General features: G+C 44.5%; 1 protein-coding gene across 21 annotated transcripts in view; it reads right to left on the bottom strand.

Annotated features, from left to right (window-relative positions):
• The window catches only part of MICAL3 (microtubule associated monooxygenase, calponin and LIM domain containing 3), a 1,349,174-nt gene that overhangs the window by 235,617 nt on the left and 1,093,208 nt on the right, over positions 1-20,349 (bottom strand). For 17 of the 21 annotated variants that reach the window (XM_069228050.1, XM_069228034.1, XM_069228049.1 and 14 more), the window contains one exon: positions 3,098-3,148. The exons of the other annotated variants lie outside the window; for them this stretch is intronic. In XM_069228050.1, the coding sequence (XP_069084151.1) occupies positions 3,098-3,148 (51 nt within the window). The remainder of the gene's footprint in view (positions 1-3,097; positions 3,149-20,349) is intronic. 21 annotated transcript variants of the gene reach the window in all.

Below are 20,349 nucleotides of genomic sequence, written 5' to 3'. Positions count from 1 at the left end.
GGACCCAGTTAAACACTCCCCTAACATAGGAGGAGAATCAAGTTGAGTGTATGTGTCCGCACCACCAGCATTGTAGCTTGGGTGCGTCTGGCTGTGACGGGTGGGATTCCTGCAATAAAGCACCATGTATGGAGAGCCTTCTGAGATAGGAGCATATTGTATATCAGCGTGTCCAGGGGTGAATGTCGCGCACATTCCACGTTAATATGTTAATGTGTGTTGTCTCGTGTGTAGATGACAGCTGTAAGGTGCCTCTGCGTTAGGGCTTGTTACGGTGTGTACCACAGGTTGTGTTGTCTAAAGGGAAATCCATTGAACCTGTTGTATATAAAAAAAATTAACTATAACAAATAGAACTAGAAATATTGAGGGAAAAAATATGCAGTAAATACCATTAGGATGGCATGCAGGGCCTGCAGCTGTCCAAACGGAAAAACAACTAATTCTGCACTGCGACAAGTGTCGGGCGGTTGTGTGGTGTAATGAGGTGTTACGACTGGCGGTATCATAGCTGCCCCCATACAATAATAGTCAAAGTGCATCTTCCCATTGGAGACACTCCCTCTCCCCTGGCAGTAGTGTAGGGCGAGGAGGGCCATAGGGTGTCAGCACGCAGGCCACCACCGGGATCCACTCCCAGGCCGCTGGTTATACGTCTGCTACATGACAGAGACCTCATACTCAGTGAAACTAGAAAAGTAGCGGAGATAAGGGTTGATAATGCACGAAACATGTTTTTTCCATACTACACAGTACCTGTGCAGCGACATCGTAACTCCTTCCTAGCTGGAAAACGTCACCTCCGCAGTCTGGAATTACGATACTCACTCCTCTTCCCAGCGCGGCTGTGCATAGTTTCAGAAGGTGCAACACACTTTGACACCCCGAAATCTGTGTGGGAATGGCTGGAATCCACTGGACAGCACCAGTCCCATAAACCGCCCCCCAGGCACGAGAGCTGCACCGCACAGTGCTGGGAGGCTGCGGCCATGGCCGTAGGCGAGACTCACGACACCCCTCTCCTACGGTGACACCTAGCCTGGGGAAATGATTGAAAACCAACGCCCTATGGGCACGTTTGATAGAGAAGTATTGTGATAACACAACTGTCAGGAGTATCTCACGTATCCAGCTCTGCAGAGAATACTGCGTTGTGTCCCTCCACGCCCTCTGGAAGGCCCACCGCCCACACAGTGTGGCGCAGGGCCCTGCCCTCGGCATGTTTAATTCAAGGTACTCACAGGATCGAAAAGGGTCCGGAGGGGGGAGTCCATTTGTAGCATTTTTGGACAGATTTCGGCAATGATCTGCTCCCTTGCAGACACCTTGCCTGCAAGTTTACGGTGGTCTGCAAGTACAAGAGTGAGGTCCATGGTCACTTTATCCTGTTTTCCAGGGAGGTCCCAGTGTGTACAATTGCTGTGCCATTTCTCATTTCATAAGGCTACCAAAGCATCCATTACTTCGCCCTTGGACGAAACGTCTTTCCAGGATACTAACTCTGTTCTAAGCAGAAGGTGACAAAAAAGCAACTACATCTTTTCCTTTGTCCAAATCCAACGGCAATCACAACAGTGAGGTAACAAAGGACCTAGTAGCTCACAAACTCACCTGGTCTGTTACACTAACCATAATCATACCCTCCTGAAAACAGTGTTGCTCCTGAGTTTCAGGACATTGAAATCTGAATTTGCTGCCTAGAGAGCTGAACAAACCAGAACAGAGCTGAACAGAACATAATGAACTGCACTGGATAACAATGGCCTCGTGGTTTATTTCAGCCTGCCATCCTGCAGCTTTCTCTCCATCTGATTGCTATCAGAGCTTTGCAATGATTAGGGGTAGCAGTTTCAAGTTTTCCCCTTTGTGTATATGTTTTACGTCCTATGTTTGTAATGTTGTGCAGTCGATCAACTTAATGAGATTCTACCTTTACATTTATTGACTTTGGTGGTAACTGTTATGTTAAATATGGTTCCAAGCCTAAACCATCTCATGTACAGCTTACAGCCTTGATTGCTTGACCGTGCCACCACCTTTAAAGACCCTCATTGCGAATTGCTTGGAGCAGTAACCCTGCAAAGGGGCATACCGCACTCCAGTCAATTACAAATGGTCCTTGTTTTGAGACCTAGGAACACCATACCCGGTTTTACCAGCTGTAATTCTGAAACCACTTAAACTGCAATGCAGAGATGAAGAACCTATGGGCACAGGCTCTGACTGCTCCCTCCAGCATCTTGGTAGAGCTGACAATGCTACACTTGTGAAGGCCACATCCTCTCCTCACCCCAGACAACCTGCCCGCCCTCCCCCTGCAGTTATTTCGCACAACTACAGACCAGGTAGTAAATGTCAGTTGAGCAGTCCCTGGAATCACAGGAAAAACATTTTCACTCACCATTTCCGGATTCTCCTATTCCTTCCTCCCAAAACATTTAATGACCGGATTTAGGTGTGGTGATAGTGGTGGGAAATGGATACGTCCCCTGGTGTCGCCGCACAAAAATGTGGCCCACTTGTGCTGATGGCCAAAGTCTTTGTGTAACCTATAATTTATTTACTCAGTACCTAAGCTGGCTAGCAGCACACGCAGTGCTGCCTTTTGGGGTTTTAATGTTCAACGTTTATTTCCTAGATATGGGCAAAAACAAAAGACATGTCCCATAATGATCCCTTGGAAAAAAGTAATTGACAAATGTTAGGCAAGCCGTTGCTTTTCTGGCTGTGTGTTTAAAAAAAAAAAAAAAAAAAGAAAAAGAAGAGATTAAGAAGAGACTGACATTCCTGAACTGGTGAATGCAGAGCTCCCACATGCAGTTTTATCTAAGGATGATCTGCAGTTTTCTTTTAAGTCAAAAACGTGCTCAGTCAAAAAGAAGGAACCTTAATGTCAGCAATCTCAAATTCCCAAAGAAGGGATGATCAGTGCCAGAAACCGCCAGTCCCATAAAACAGTACACACCACCAGCACTTCTGAAGACCCATGCAAGCATAACAAAGCATTGTTAGAGTGAAGATGGCAGAAAAAATGATGGGATCTGAATTGTTAGTTTTCATGCATGCAACAAAGACCAATGAATGAATGAAACACTACCTTTGTGCTGTATGATCTCTTGAATGCCAGCGCATGTGGTACATAAACTGACTTTAGGATGGAAAGAATTAAAACAAAAAATGGAGCAAAATCAAATAGTTAAACATAAAAACCAACATACATGAATAATTAAGAAAATAATTGAACACACAGCTTTTGTTTAGTAATGGTCAACATGAGGACTGTATGGTAACACAATAGCAACAATTAAGATTATCACTGAAAAGCACAGTGGAACTACCCTGCAATTGCAGAGCTCCCATTCTAGGAGGTGCAAACCTTTGTTCTTTCTTTAAACACTGTGAAATGTTATCTTTGTGATTACGACTAGAGACATTGTAATGGGGTCTAGATAGCAGGCACTGTCCTCCATTTAGCCTCTAAAAAGTAGCAGTGTGAGTGGCTACAGATACTGTCAATAGCTCCCACTGAGAACATTGTCAATGAGGCTTAAGGAAGTGTGGCAGGTTACCACTATTGCACATTGAAAAGGTGTCCCACTACTTCAGTTCTGCTCACCTCTGCTTACTGTTTTTCTAAACCAAAGTTCAACTTCTAAGTTTCTCAATAAGTTATGTATTTGTGGGCCAATATTAGACATATTCCAGGTATTAAAGGCTGTAAGGATATAACTAGTGTTGTTAAGGGGTGGGAGTTGCTAGGCACTGTGGCACATTGGCGATTTAGTCTGCATGTAAGAAGGAGTGCCCAAATCAACATTGGACTTACCCGTCTCTGCAGCATAAGATGTTGACAGAGAACGGATAATTCATACCTGAAACGTACAGCTGAGAATTTCGAGGCAAGCTAGAGCACCACTAACGGTGAAATGAAGCACCAGGGAGCACTGGATGGCCTTTACAGTTCTACTGTGCTTTACTATGACGAGGCTTCAACAACACTGGAAAGGTGCTCAGATCCAGTTTAACCTTTTGTGTGAGAGACCGCAATTTAGTGCCCTTTTAGAACTATGTAAGCAGTCGATTTAATCTTAAGGAAGCTGCTTGGCCAATCTATGGCAAAGTTTAAAACCAGATTAATATTCTGTAGCACACAAGCAAGGTAGTTAGGCCATTCCCTCAGTACAGCTTTGAGCACACTGGAGTTCATACATACAGTATGTGATTATTCTGAGTGGTGGACACATCTCAGTCAACACCCAAGAGGCAAGCACCACTACTATTATACACAGCTAGTGAGTGAGTGTAATTGCTCCATTATGAATTACCTTGCATCAAGAAGGATTAACTATGTTAATATGAAATGTGGGAGAATCTGAGCATCTTAACAGCTGGTGAAACCAACTCAAGCTGGTAAATCACTCACAGAAATGCAAAAACAAAAATATGTTATAATTAAAGAGGCTGGGAATAAAACGTTATTGCATGAATGGCAACATAAGTGCTTGGCAAGCTACTCCTGCAACTGGACATGAATATTGCTACTTACACACACATCACACTTATTGTCATTGATTCTACACACAAAGCAGGAAGCTGGCAACAGAAAAGGCTATTTACTATAATAGTAGGTATACAACACAATATAAAATCTATTACAGTTTCAGAAAAAAAATGTTTATTCGGCAGAAGCAGAGCTCCTAAGATCTCCAGTCGAGGTACGAAAAGACAAAATAAGTGGAATGGCATATCCATACACGTTTGAAAAGTAACAGAATGCAGTAGATTGTTTCACTTAGCCTGCAGAGGGAACTCTGTTCATCTAGAGCTGTTTTCAGTAGAGGACGCTAAGAAGTGAGGATTAATGTTTAGATGTAGGAAATTCTGACAGGCTCCCTGTATACTGTGGTGAGCATCCTACATTTCATGAGGCAACCCCTTCAGCAAATGGCAGCAAAGAACAAGTTGCTTACATGCAGTAACACTTTTTATGGTGAATGCTCTCTCATCACACAGATTACTTAGCTTATGAATATCCCAGGTACCAGACTGGATCAGGAAAAGTCTATGCAGCAACTCTCCAGCATCTCACCAGGACGTGACAGCAGCATCAGATTATATATATGGTCACGCGCTGGTGTTTCTTCACTTTTTTTCCCACCCAAACGTGGCCCCCAAAGAAGGAACCCGACAAAGGTAGAATCATCAGCTGGCACAAGAATATTTCCTAGAATCAAACTTCCTAAATTTCAGGAGGGAAAGTCGGTGAGGAATCTGAAGGAGATACAGTAGCCACCAGAAAAACGAGTTTGCAAGCGTAAATAACTTGCTCTGAAGGATGTCCAGGGCGTAGGACTCAGAGACAAATAGCTCCTCAAGGGGGGGGGGGGGGGGGGGGGGGGGAATCTTTGAACCCTTTGAATTTAGAAAGAGACAGTGGAACCGGTTGGATGTGGAAACTGGGCACACTGGTTCCAGTGATTGAGAAGCAGGTTGTGAGAGAGTGCAACGGCTGAAGTCAAATACGGTGTGGATATGGGAGATGCTGAGGGCAGGGCCAGCAAATGTATTATACCTGGAGGATCTGCCACAACACTGGGAGCCAGAAGGGGGCTAAGGGAGGAGGGGTATCCTTGAAGAGATTCAACATGGCATGACGAAAGGCCTCCAAGTTCTCAGGGGACAGCCTATGGAGCCAATAGAGCCTGAAACTCCAGCTAGAGTTTCTTAAGGATTCTATCTGGTTTTTAACTGGAGCAGAGAGGAGGAAAAGGAGGCCACCGAAGGGAGAAACACTGTTGACATTCTAATCAGCCCCAAGAACAGGATCTCTTCCTGCAGGAAGAAGATAAAGACTTGTCCTTCCTGTAATCCTTTTTGTAGGAAGACCGTTTGGAGGATTGTTCTGGCACTGCCGACTTACATGAGGGAGGAGAAAGGTCTATTGCTTGGTTTGGACCCAATTCAAGAATAAATTGGTTTCATGCAACCTGATGGCACCAGACATCATATCAGATCTATTTGAGGCAGAGAAAGAGATCTACTTGTGACATGTCCTGCAAGCTATAATAACTGATACCTTGGGAGTTGACATTTGACCGTGCGCCTGCTGACTATGTCGAAAAGATTTTGGAGGGTTCACTAACACCTTAAGGAGGGCTATAAACCTGCATCAGGAACAGAAAAACAGAAACTGGTGCCAGTGCATCCCACTGGCAACACTGTATATAGTCCAACATTGTCATTTCTAGGGCAGTCAGAGGCAAAACTGAAGTTGGGTGGCTTCCAGTGACAGTGGAAAGCTACTGCATGAAGTTGTTCTGATCCAGCCTGCTACCTGGGTATTGTTAAGTTGAGGAATCTGTGGGAAGAGGTATTCAAAAGAACACTTTGGTAGCTGAATGACTGTCTTGAGAAGAAAAGGTCAAATGCACTGACACTGGTCCATGATGGAACCTAGCTGCTCACAGTAAAGCTACTGTTAGTGAGTAACGGCCTATCACTATTCATAAAAAAGTCAAATGGGTATATTTGAAGAAAAAGGCTCAAAGGGAAGAAAAATGAGAAGGCCGGGAGACTACATATTTAGAAAAACATGCATTAAGAAATGGAGAATAAAGACAGAGTTTTGTAAGGAACATCAAAGAAGCTGAATAAAACCAAAAGCAATGAACAGAAAACTTAACAGAAAATTGGGAGTAGGAGACATAATAAACTGCACAGTAATTGGGAAAAGAGAATTGGGCCAACAGGCTGCAGCTTCTCACACATGTACTTATTCTATCAGCAATCCAGATGCCCTGAATGAACACTAGTATTGTGGATGAAGGACATTATACTCAATACTACTGCACCTCACCTACTCCTTTTAATTTAAAACTTCATAATCAAAGCTCGCAAAAGTGCATTTCCGTTCATTCTACGGGACACTCATTCTCTATAAAAAACATAGTACTAAAGACACCGTAAACTCCACTTCAATTGTACTCTAAGAAACCTTCATGCCCTGCAGAGATATCTGCTGCTTTAGGAGATACAGCTCAACACAACTTAAGAGTTTTGTAAAATACTCCAAACATTCCAAGTTATTCCACTTCTACCACAACACACAACTGCAAATGACACCACACCTAGTACCAAAAGAAGCTCTGCATAGTATCTCTGAATAAAAACACACAGAATTGCACACCCTAGCGCAAAGAACATACAGCATAAACAATTCATTCCACCAAGAGGCAACTATAGATCACCTCAGCTCAGCTGCTACATATACCAATTTACAATTCCACACATTCTGGCTGCCATACACAGCTTTGTGAAGATTTTCTTCCCACCACAAGTTTGTAAACAAAATGCTGTTTTCATGTCACACACAACTATGAAAAAACCTAATTCCTGTCTGGGAGTACAGCCTCATGGGCAAGTACCTGTAACCATAACAAATACAAGACAGCAAGCACATCTGCATCATATCCTACAGGGCCCCCTTACAATCCCAGCACAAAGACTCATTTACATATTTTCCAGCTTGCATCAATCTTGCCAACACCACCTACTGCAGTTAGATGACTTGGATTTTAATAGCTTTGGAAATTTAACTCAATTGTTACCTGCAGTACCTATGATATTCTAATGCCAGAATTAATATGAAGATTTGCGAACAAAGGTTAATCCTGATCTGCGTTACCTGTGGTGTACAAGTTACTTACCTTCGGTAACAAAATATTTGGTAGAGACATATTGTAGTTGCAGATTCCTTACCTTAGAATTTTCCCTCAGGCGTCAGATCGGATCCGGAGATCTTTTCTTCGAGCAATACTCTTGCGCGTCGGTAGGTGGCGTCAGTCGACTCCGTGGGCGTCGTAGTCGTCGTGATGACGTCGAGAGAAGTACATAGACCTCACCTCAGCGCAGTGACAGCAGTTTCTTTTAACGACTTACCACGCCAAAGCGCAGGGCCGGTAAGAACACAGACTGGTGAGCCAGAGCTAGGGACCTGAAGGGGGAATCTCTTTCCCTAAAAATCAGTTCGGAAGCGGGGAGGATGGGTGGGTCGGTAAGGAGTCTGCAACTAGAATGTGTGTCTACCAGATATTTGGATATCAAAGGTAAGTAACTTGTACATCAGATAGAGACTTCTAGTTGCAAATTCCTTACCTTAGAATAGATACCCAAGCAATGCTATCCTCGGAGTTGGGCGGTGAACCAAGATCACACTAGGAAGTCCTGCAGGACCGAACAACCAAAGTAGCCGCCCCGACGGACCTGACTGTCCAGGCAGTAATGTTTAACAAACGTGTGCAGGGATACCCATTTAGCTGCCTGGCAGAACTCTAGGACTTGAACTCCACATTCTAAAGCAGTGGAGGCAGCAATTACTCTGGTGAAATGAGCGCGCAAGCCTTCAGGAGGTTGCTTCTTGGCCAAAGCATAGCACATCTTGATGCTAAGAAGTACCCATTGAGACATGGTATGTTTTTGCACCGCCTTCCCCTTTCTTCGCACCCACATACCCGCCAAAGAGTTGATTGTCCACCCGGAAATCTTTAGTACAATTTAGATAGAACGACAATGCTCGTTTTTGGTCCAGACGGTGGAGTCTCTCCTCCTCATGAGAAGGATGTGGGGGTGCGTAAAAAGTAAGCAGGGTGATAGACTGGCCTACATGAAAAGGTATAACAACTTTGGGAAGGAAGGAGGCCTTCGTGCGCAACACCACTTTGTCAGGGTGCACAGACATGAATGGAGGCTTGGAAGAAAGAGCTTGAAGCTCACTCACTATGCGAGCAGAAGTGATGGCAACAAGAAAGAAAGTCTTGAAAGTGAGGAGCCGTAAAGGGCAATTGTGCATCGGCTCAAAGGAAGTACCCATTAAATAAGTAAGGAGAAGATTGAGGTCCCACTGAGGCATGATAAATGGAGTGGGAGGAAATAAATCGGTGAGACCTTTAAGGAATCAATTCACAATAGATTTAAAGAGTGAAGGCTGATCAGGTAGCCTAAGAAAGGCCGAAATGGTCGATAAATACCCTTCAAAGGTGCCCAAAGCGGAGCCCTGCTGGATCACAGAAAGAATGAACAAAAGAACCTCAGATAGCGGAGCAGAGAGGGGATCAACAGATTTGTTGGTATACCATGGCACAAATCTATGCCAATGACAGGCGTATACCGTTTTGGTGTGGGACGCTGGCTGCCAAGATAACATAGCAGACTACGGTGGAAAATCAAAAGCTGTCAACTGCTGCTGCTCAATCTCCACGCATGAAGGCGGAGATTGGACAGGTTCCTGTGGAGAAACGTCCCCTGTTGCTGTGACAGAAATCCACCCGAAGAGGCAGTCTGAGTGGAGGATCGGTGGCCAAGCTCAATAGCTCTAGATAACATGCTCTCCTTGCCCAGTCCGGAGCCACCAAGATAACTTGGGCCTGGTCGTTCCTGATCTTCTGGAGAACTCTGGGCAGAAGTGGTATAGGCGTGAAGGAGGCCAGAGTTCCACTCGAGACGAAAAGGGTCTCAGAGCGAGTGCGGCCTTGGATACTCCAACTCACAAAACAGCTGACATTGCGCGTTCTCTGAGGAGGCGAACAGATCTAACCAAGGCTCTCCCGACTGCTGAAATAGACCTTTGCGCCACCTCCAGATGGAGAAGCTATTTGTGATCGGCTGTGCATCGATGGCGGAGTTTGTCCGCTCTGGCGTTGAGAGAACCCGCCAGATGTTGAACCACCAGGGTAATGCCCTGATGTTCCAGCCATGTCCAGAGGCGTAGTGCCTCCTGACAAAGGGTCCAGGACCCTACCCCGCCCGGATTGTTGCAGTACCAGATGGCGGTAGTATTGTCCTTGAACAATTGCACTACTTTCCCTTTGAGAGAGGGAAAAAATGTTTTTAATGCAAGCCTGATCGTCCGGAACTCCAGAAGATTAATATGGAGCCCAGAGGCCTCTGATCTCCGACTCTCCCATGTGGCCGCCCCAACCCAGAAGCTATGCCTCTGTCACTATGGATAGATCTGGCTAGGAAAGGGAGAGGGATCTGCCGTGGACCCAGTGCGGATTCGAAAGCCACCACTAAAAGTCTTTTGCAGTTCCCTCTGAGATCTGGACCATGTCGAAGAGATTACCCTGATGCTGCGCCCACTGGAACTTCAAATCCCACTGCAGAGCCCACATATGCCATCTGGCATGTGTCACTAGCAGGAGGGCATGAGACCCAGTAGCCTCAGAGTCAGTCTCACCAAAACCCAAGACAGAGGCTGAAAGATCGAAATCATAGCCTGAATATCTTTGATTCGCTAATCGGGAGGATAAGCCCGAAACTGCAGTGTGTCCAGAACAGCTCAGATGAAAGGGAGTGTGTGACTTCAGCATATTGATAGTGAACCCCAGCATGTGCAGGAGGCTTGCCCTAGTCTGGGAGACAACTATCTAAGGCAACTACCCCTTCAACAGCCAGTTGTTAAGGCAGGGGGAAGACTGAGACCCCTAACCTGCGCAGATGAGCTGAAACCACCGCCATCACTTTCATGAAGACCAGAGGGGCGCTGGTAAGGCCGAAGGGGAGAACGGTAAACTGATAGTGCTCGTGACCTACCACGAATCGCAGGTAACGTCTCTAGGCAGGCAGGATGGGAATGTGGAAATAAACGTCCTGCAAGTCTAACGCTACCATCCAGTCTCCTGGATCTAAGGCAGACAGGATCTGAGCAAGGGTGAGCATTCTGAATTTCTCCTTTTTGAGGAAGTAGCTGAGGTCCCGAAGTCTAGGATAGGACGTAAGCCCTTGTCCTTTTTCGGCACCAGAAAGTAGTGGGAATAACAACCATGACCTACTTCTGGCACAGGGACCTTCTCTATGGCTCCCTTGGCCAAGAGAGCCATGACTTTCTGGCGGAGAAGTGCCTAATGATTGATGGAGGCATGGCTGACTGGTGGGGCAGATTCGAAGGGGAGAGAATAGCCCCTTCGAATCTGTCTGTAGTGATGGATACCCAGTGAGGCAGGTGATGGCGAATCCTGCCGCCAACTGGATTGGAGTGAGGGGATGGGCTAGGAGGGTTTGGAGGCTGCAGCAGGGGCAGGGTTGGACTGGGCAGACCTCTGGTTCCACGTTCCGCAAGGGATTCCGCATCCCCGGCCACGGGGACGCTGAACAGCATGGGTGGCACGGTGGCTGGGTGGGGGACGCGACGGAGCATCTTCCGTGACCACGATAGGGGCAAAAGGCAGACTGTTGTGGGTAAGGGGGCAGCGGAAAGGCCAAGGGAATGAGCCGTAGCCCAGAAGTCTTTGAATCTTTCCAAGGCAGAGTTTGCCTTGTCTCCAAAGAGAAGGGAGACAACAAAGGGCATGTCTAAAAGAGACTGTTGGACATTCCGAAAAAAACAGAAGTACGCAACCACGCGTGGCGTCTCAAGGCCACAGTCGTAGCGATTGATCTGCAAGAGTCTGTTGTGTCCAGCCCACATCGGATCGTGAACTTCGCTATATCTCTCCCATTGTTGTCAACTTGGGAGACTATAGCACGGGCCTCCTCCGGTATTTGCTGCAGAACTTGCGCGACTGTATCCTACAGGGAGTGGGTATAGCAGCCCAAAAAGCATGCGGTGTTCACGGACCACACGGCGAGCCTGGAGGAAGAAAAACATCTTCTACCCAAATTGTTCCAGCTTTTTTGATTCCCTATCCGGGGGTGCTGAACGGAATGCGCCCAAGGAAGAGGGTTGTTTGGGGCGGGACGCTGGTGCCGTGTGATAGTCCTGTTCAGAGAGGCCCCTGTGTTGGGTCTGGACCAAGTACCCAAAAGGACATCGGTGAGGGCTTCACTGAATGACAAAAGGGACTCAGATGTGGAAGCCCCTGGCTGAAGCACTTCCATCAGGAGATTGGACCTGACCTGTACACAGCAGGCAGCTCAAGGACCTCAGCTGCCCCAGTGACCACCATAGCGCAAGTTGCTCCCTCCGCCGTAGCCAGAGTAGGAAGAGACAGCATGGCAGCATCTGGAGAAGTTTCCAGTCCACTGGCCTCGCCCAATTCCTGTGCCCAGTCCACAGATGGGTCATCCCGGTATTTATAAGGGCCCAGGGACCCCTCCAATCCTTCCCCGAATTCGTACCCATAAGGAAACGGGTCCAAATCCGACCTGGGGTGAAGTAGGCCTCATCGAAAACACAGACGGCGTCAGGCAACGCCGTTCCGACTTTGAGTCGTCGGGGATACGGATCGGGTCGACATCGATGGTGGGCACCAGCAACGTCGGGAGTGTCGACAATCGAACCGGCGCATGGGAAGGTCTCAGTGGTACGACCGGCATAAGTGCGGATTAGCGAGTGGATCCGGAGGGAACCTAGGTGGCCGGAACCGAAGCTGCTGGCGTGGAACCCAAAGGCCCCCCGACCGAACCCCTTGGGCCCGGAGGCGCCGTATCGGGTTCAGCCTGCCCAAAAATGAGGCGCATGGCCTCATAAAACTCCTTTAATTGGGCAGGTGTTGCTCTGGCTCACGGAAATTTGGGGAAGTGCGGAGCAGACCCAGAAGCAGGCTCCGAAAACGGAGGCCTCGAGCGTCAACGCTCCTCCCGTGTCGCATCAGCCGAGTGACGGGGGTGAATTCGAAGGGCGACAGGATCACTTCTACTTCTTACTTGTGCCCGAAGACTTTGAGGAAGAAGAATGGTGGTGACCCCCGAAAGATCTCAAGGCCTTCACCTTGAGCGAGACAGGGACCTATGTGGAATCGAGCGCCGGGCCACCATGAGCTTGAGGGACTGCTTCCTCAAGGCCTTCAGGTGCATGGCCCGGCACTCAGAGCATAACTTTGTGTTGTGGTCGCACTCCATGCACCATAAACAGACCTGATGCGGATCAGTCACCGACATCATGCGGTGACAGTCCTCGCACGGCTTGAAACAAGTGTTCGGGGACATCTCGACACACCAACAACTCACTAAAAACCTCGACAAAACGGTCAAACTCGGTCAAAAAAAGACCAGGGTAGCTCTCTACAGATCAGCGTGTGGCATGGAAAGAAAAGAACGGACGTCACTGCGCTGAGGCCGCGTCTATGTACTACTCCTGACGTCATCACAGCGACTACGATGCCCGCGGAGTCGACCAACCCCACCTACAGATGTGCACGGGTATTGCTCGAAGAAAAAAAATCTTCGGATCCAGTCTGACGCTTGGGGGAAAATTCTAAGGTTAGGTATCTGCAACTAGAAGTCTCTATCAGATATTACAATACTAGAATTACTGTTCCCAAAGGGAGGGGCTCCTGAAGTTCCTGGTTACCTTTTGACTGACTACAGCAGATGTGGCCTAGATGTTGTAAATGTGTGCTATAAGGCACAGCTGTTCTTACCTACTGAAATGACTCATACATTGCTGAGGTATGAGACTAGGGAATACACCCTGTATGATACACACATGCAAGTACTGTATCAGTGCAAAAAATGTTGTGGAATGCCAGATTTAGGAGCAGTTTCTTGCCCCTTTACTAAGTGGCAGGCACCAACAGCGTGACAACGGGAAAGCACCAGTACAAAAAAGTAAATTCTTTATCCGATCTTCACAGTTTTGAGATTCCTCAGAAATTTTAAGATTACTCTATATGTTCCTACTGTTGGGGAATTTAATGATGAGGCTTGTGACCTCCAGCATGGCTTTCTTCATATCATACAATTTATAAACAATGTATCTTTGCCTATGCAAAGAATCATGTTCAGGTTTTATAACATCTCTTTCCAAACCAATATTAACACATTTCTAATAGTTCAATTATATTTTAATCTGTGTCAAAAAGCATTTGGGCTCATCTTATTGATGTTAGACAGAAGGCTCACTGAGGAGGAATTCGATGTTTTCACTTTAAGGTAGCCGGAAAGCACCATTCTAATGGTTTGGAGGATTAGAGGGGCCAATGGGAAGTCTCAGGCCTTTTGGCACATGCTGCATTCCCTATCAAACGAGCTTGGTCCGACTCCACAGTCAAATTATATGGATCGGCATGGCATAGGTGGCCACGCTGGTGTTTGCGATGGGATTTGGATCCAATGGGGGATGATGTAGTTCACAATGTTAATTTCTTGTCCAGACAAGGCGGTTGGCGTACCATCCTATAAATACATGCAGAGATCAGCTATTTCTGCGGGTCATGTTCCCTTTCATGATGTCCCGATAGGGGAACATCCTCTTGTTTGTCACCTTCTGGTTCCACCGGAGCCACAGTATACATGTCTCTGGGATGTTAATGTAGTTTTGAGCATGCGCCAATCTTGGCAGGACAATGAATATCTTTCCCGTAAGGCACTTTCAGGTAAGTTGGCTATGTTATTATGTGTAGTATCTTGCAAAAGAGTTTCAGATGTTCGTGCCTTAGATATTACAGCATGTATGTTTACTCTGGAGGGAGTTTCCTTTACGGTTTCTAGACGTACCAAATCTAATATCAGGGTGGTTCTTTATCCCTCTTTTACTGACCATCCTAAATTATGTGTGGTTCGATGCCTGAGAGCTTATGAGAGTATGACAGAAGAGTATTGTCCAGCGAAGACATCTCCATTGTTTCTTTTGCTCAAAAATCCTTTTAAACCAGTTTCGACTTCTACCATTGCCCATTGGGTTATATGGGTTCTTCAAGAAGCATGGATTGACACATCCTCTTTTGGCACCAACTCTACAAGGGGTGCTATGGCCTCAAAAGCTTTTTCTTTGGGAGGTAGATTTGAAGATAACCGCGGAGCAGCAGATTGGTTGTTGAAATTTAAATTCAAGACCTTTTGTTTCAAACCCATTCACAGAATGGCTGCTTTTGTTGTCAACCAGCTTTAACCTAGCATAATTTGAGCCTCTGGTCCTGACATCGAATATATAATTTCCCAGCTATCATGAAGGAAAGTTTCAATTCAATTAAGGACACAGAGGCGATGATTATCCCTACCAAACCATTTTTTCTTGTGCTCACCCTCCTGATGTTTCTTTGCATTCTCACAGTTGGGATAAATATAAATCCGGTTGATTTGTTTCTGTTTCAATATATTGTGTTTACTACTGGTGTTCTGATGGTGTTAAGTCTAATTAGAGACCTTGTTTTTTATGGTTCTGGATGACCACTATTGATACATGATTCTAGACGACTGTTCAGGTATCTTTATATTTATTTTTCAGTTTTGGTTTTCTTTCATTGATTCTGATCAAAAACAAGATTTTTGAAAGACACCTGCAGCAGGCTGCACGCTCGAAGAAAGAGAAAGTGTTGCCATGGAATGCCATACTTATGGGACTATACCTCTATGGTTGTTTTCTGGTTGTAGCGAAGACTTATGGGATTTGTAGTCTTTTGAGATGTTAATGTTATTTACTTGAGACTGCTGAGATAGAAAATAAATGAAGAGTTGAGCATAATCCTCACCTCCATGTTCGTAACAGAACCTTTCCTTCACGATAGCTAGGAAATGTTATAATGTTGATTGTTCACAATGTATCCCAGAAGCAATGTCTTCTAAACACAAGTGAAATGGGGAATACCTATCCAGTAAGCCTACAATGTGCACGTGTTCTCCCAGCAATAGTTTTGGGCAGATCTGATATAAGACCAACACTCTGAACTTCTCCTTTACACATCTGTTTGCTTTTGTAAAGTTCAGGATGGATTTCCACCACCTGTTTAGACTCTTTGTCACTGTAAAGTAGTGTAAATAAATACCATTGTCCTCTTTGGTCTTTAATAGCTCTTTCTGCTACTTGCTAATCCAGGAGTGAGGTTCCCAACAAGTTACAAGAGAGGGGCAGAACCATTCTTGGTCCTTTAGTTGGGCTAAGCCACTAAATCAAAGGCAGCTGAAAAAATAGTAACCCAGTCCAACACATGACCATTCCCAGCTTGGCTGGCAGTTTTTGCTAAAACCTTGTGGTAAATGAGGCACCAATCTAGAGTATGACTGCTAGAAAGTTGACGATTGTTCACGGTAAGTACATCCCTCGTTGATATGTTACCATCACTTAAGGGGGATGTATATATGCAGAGACAGTGTGTTGCCAGGAAAAAAACTGAACACTGAGATTCAGGACTTCCTTAAGGACAGATAATGTCTTTAAAAATGTAATGTTAACAAACCCCAGTCAAAAGGGGTTTGGGGACCACCTGTAATCCATAGCTTTGGGGAAATATATTGCAAACCAAAAGACTCCCTCTGTATTCGTAGTGCCAAGGACCCTGGTTGGAGGGAGTATTGTATAACACTTTGCACACTGCCACACCATAACAGGCAAAATGGGCCCTCAATAGTGTTTAGAGCCAATAACTCTAAAATTCTTTAGTGGTCCGAGAAGGTTTATGACTCAAAATCTTGGACAGGAGTGTTCAGGAATTTCAAGCTCTTACACACAAGAACATGATAGAAAAAACTCTTAGAGATCAAAAAGAAAGAAGATCAGGAGCAGTTTAAAGGAATCCTAGCTCTTAACTGTAGTGAACAGATTGAAGTAATTGTTCAGGATTTTGGTCTTATCTTAAATGTATCCACACTTTTTGGGAGAAAAATCTGTTTTGGAAAGAACAATTTATCTGACAGAAGTATTCTGTTGCAAATCCCCATACAGGTAGAGACACTAATGTTCATAATTAAAGTACCGGATGACTATTTATCATGAAGAAGGTAACCACCAATTTGTCCACTGACTTGTAGGTGCAGGGCAATGCTAATTATGTTAATATAGTAACTCAGTGTTCAGTTCCCAGTCTCCCCACTCCCCTTTCCCCCCAGAAAATGATGGCCTTGCTCTGCCAGACTAAAACTGCACTACAGCATTTATGTGAGTGAAGGTTCTGCATACGTGCCCAACCTCTTTTCCAAATACCTCTTCATCCTTGGATTGCATTTCAGCCATGAGGCGGAAGGCATCATGGAACACCTGATGAATGGGGAAGCATGCAGGAGGTAAAGAAAGAAAATAAAGCAAACAGGAAAAGCACAGCAGAAAGAAACATCCAAATCAGACAGAATACATGTGAAGAAAAGAGCACACATTATCCCCTATGCTGGTAAGGTGCTTAAAAGCCTCCAGATACGCACAGGATAAAGAGATTCAAAATTCACTTTTTAAAAAAACCTAAAGAAAGCCAAAGCATGACTGCTTATTTCACATACTAATGACTTATTCTTTTGTAGATGCACCAGTTACTGTATTTATCTCTGTCACACATGGGTTATTCAAAAGCTTCTTAAATATTATATTGGCTGACCAGCTGTATTTGGATATACTACTGGAATGTGGAGAGAGATAAACTCTTACTTTACATGAAACCATATGTCATACAAGATAAGTGTTTCACTTATTTTTTAAAGCATAAGTAAATTCAAATTGTTACTTTGTGAAGCATGTGTTCACATGCTGGTTTCCACATCTAGATGTGTCTAGGCAGAAACAAACCAAGATGTGAGTTGGGTGTTTAGTAAGATAATTTTCTACTTAATTTTCTTAGCTTAATGACAAGCAGAGCTGCAGTACCCACACAGTGGAATAGCAACCATTTAATGACATTAGTACAGTACAACTTTAGACAACATGTTTGAGTGTGCTTCTAAGCATTCTTTTGTATTGATGACTAGTATAATTCCATTGGTGTTGAAGGGATCTGTGTGCAATTCAGACTGTGACTATGTATTTTCTAAGGTGATTTGAAGGCTTCCATAGTTACTTCTGATAGCTCCATAGTCTCAAAATCAGAATGATGTGCACCAGAAAAAGGGCACTGGTGCTATGTTATTGACTGGGAACTCAGAGTTCTGACAGCCTTGCCAATAAGCTCTTCACTAAATTATGCTCAAGGATACAATGAATGCCCTCCATGGCATTGTGATTAAGACCATCATGTGATATATGTTTCCACAGTGATGCTGTGCGTAATGGATAAGACTGAAAGATTGGACAGAGGTAAGTATCAGTACTAAGATCAGCAGTTAAAATCAATCATTAATGAATACACTTAATAGAAGGATAAGTTGCTTTCATGGACCCCAAGGCTGCATCATAATTATCTGTATTGAACTCACATAATGAGAATATTGCCACCTACATGCAGGCATCCCGGAATACTCAATTGTATACATATGGAAACTACTGGGTGTACATCTGGCATTATTAGATGTAGATACCACACAATAGCTCATAAGTGGTTACATTTTCAGAATCGATTTTGATGTGTATGCGTGCCAATAAAACAGAAGGTACTACACCAAGTGCAATTGTAGCATAAACCTAACTTGTGCTGCGTAGGGAAGCCATATAAACATGAAAGAAAATGCAGACAGATAGTAGATTTAATGATAACTGGTTATCATTTCTCATTACGATTTAGCAGTTTTACAGTGAAACATAAGACTAAAATGAGTCATTGCTACAGTCAGACCTGCTGCATAAACAATTTCAAAAAACATTTCTTGCAAATATAGTCAGCTTCCAAATAGCTCGTAACCTAAAGCGTATTTACATTTGGGTCGTAGAGATGATAAATGGCAATATGCTACATATATCAGTGTATTACATGAATGTAAGGATTAATCAATGGAAGCAAACAGTAGTAAATACAATTGTTTGTGGCATTTTTAGCCCTGTATGGCTCAAAAAGATAGGACCATTGTTATGCCAATCCTAGATTCTAAACCTAGGTTTATTTAAGTGCAGTGAAGTGGAAGGGAATAGCATGGCATGAGGTGACATGGGAAGGCAAAGGTGGGAGGATATGGTCATTTGTTCATCTAAGAATCAGGTACGCAACCACCAAAATTAGTCACTCCTATAATGATCAAACATTGGTGCCGGATTCTGCTTCCTGTAAATAGTTTGCTCATGTGCTGTAGTCTAAGAAGTTCTGAGGACAATTTGTTTAGTGAAGACATCTTATCTCGCCTCCAATGCTGAGTAGATTCTGACCAATGACAGCAGCAATAAAAAAAACAGGTTACTTACCTGTACACTGTGTTCTCCAGTATTGATATCTTTTATAGAGTCATATGCTTGAATCTTTCCCATCGTCATGATGAGTCCCACGGTAAAATTACTAAAAGCAGTACTAAAGCCTTAGCATTTATCTCCAATGCAAAACCCGTACACATTGTTAGCCTATTCACATTAACACCCAACCTTCAACCAATCAGAGCTCAGTCCCAGAAGCAGTCATCCCCTGCAGAGCCACCATACCCCAGATTTCAGGAATGAGTTTAATACAAGCTTAAGAAGTCTGAAATGATGAGCCTTTGGTGAGGAGGGAGGATTGCATGTGAATGTACAGAAGATATCAATACTGGAGAACCACAGTGTGCAGGTAAGGAAATAACTTGTTTTTTTCTCCATTATTGTATTTTTTATAGATTCACAGCTTGAATCAGACTAGTTAGGCAGTATCAATTTTACCATGGCGGTGGTTAAGGAGAACCATCCCACCATAAAAGGCCTGAAATAAGAGTAAAACCAAGCATACTGAAACTGTAAATAGTCATTGAAAAAGAAGCACATCAGCAAGCAATAACAATAATAGCAAACATTTGAGTAGACGTAATAACAGATATGCCTTTAAATTCAAAGTGGCATACCTTACGAAAACAGGTGTCACAGAGTAGCCTAACTGCCACATCAGCTTTACTCCAGGAATCCAAGCAGTAGTGCTTCTTAGAGGTGTGGCCATTAACCCATGACACCGGCCTGCAGATGTCAGGTAGTGACACCCCTGCAAACAGGGCTGAAGATGCTGCAACTTTCTGGGTCGAATGAGACTTTACTTTAGCAGTAAGCGGACGTCCTATCTTTTCATGACAGAAGGCAATAGTTGCCAAGACCCAGCGAGCAATGCTAGCCCAGTCATAAGGCTTGACCCTTTCTTGGAGATAAGAATGAAATGGGCAGCTCATCTGACTTCTGGAAAGCTTTTGATCTCTGTAGGTAGGTCCTATAATATTAGGAATCCTCTGAGATTGTATTGATTTTTGAAAGTATTTTGAGCATTATACTCTATGTGTGACTTTCATTTTTTTTTGGTTTTAATCTTGGTCTTCATCCTTATTATACTGATTAAATGATGCTGATTGTGAGATGAATAACCAATTTTAACTATCTTTTGACCTTTCTTTTGTTTACTGGTGCCAGAATGTGAGCATCATCGACTGCATAGTAGATCTCACCAGTTACGATTAGATTAATATGGTCTAGAGCCCCCCGCTTGGGGTGCCCGCCAGGCATTGCAGCGCCAGCCTGGTGAGGAGCAATTTCTGATGATGATGATGCTAGCCATCTATTGTGATGCTTGAGGGCTCTCGCTCCTCAGATCGGTGGTCCCCTAGGACGATAGTTAATTT

Source organism: Pleurodeles waltl, chromosome 4_1, assembly GCF_031143425.1.
Source record: "Pleurodeles waltl isolate 20211129_DDA chromosome 4_1, aPleWal1.hap1.20221129, whole genome shotgun sequence".
Classification (NCBI taxonomy): Eukaryota; Metazoa; Chordata; class Amphibia; order Caudata; family Salamandridae; genus Pleurodeles; species Pleurodeles waltl.
Note: the sequence above shows the minus strand (reverse complement) of the source record. Positions and strands in the feature narration are given on the sequence as shown.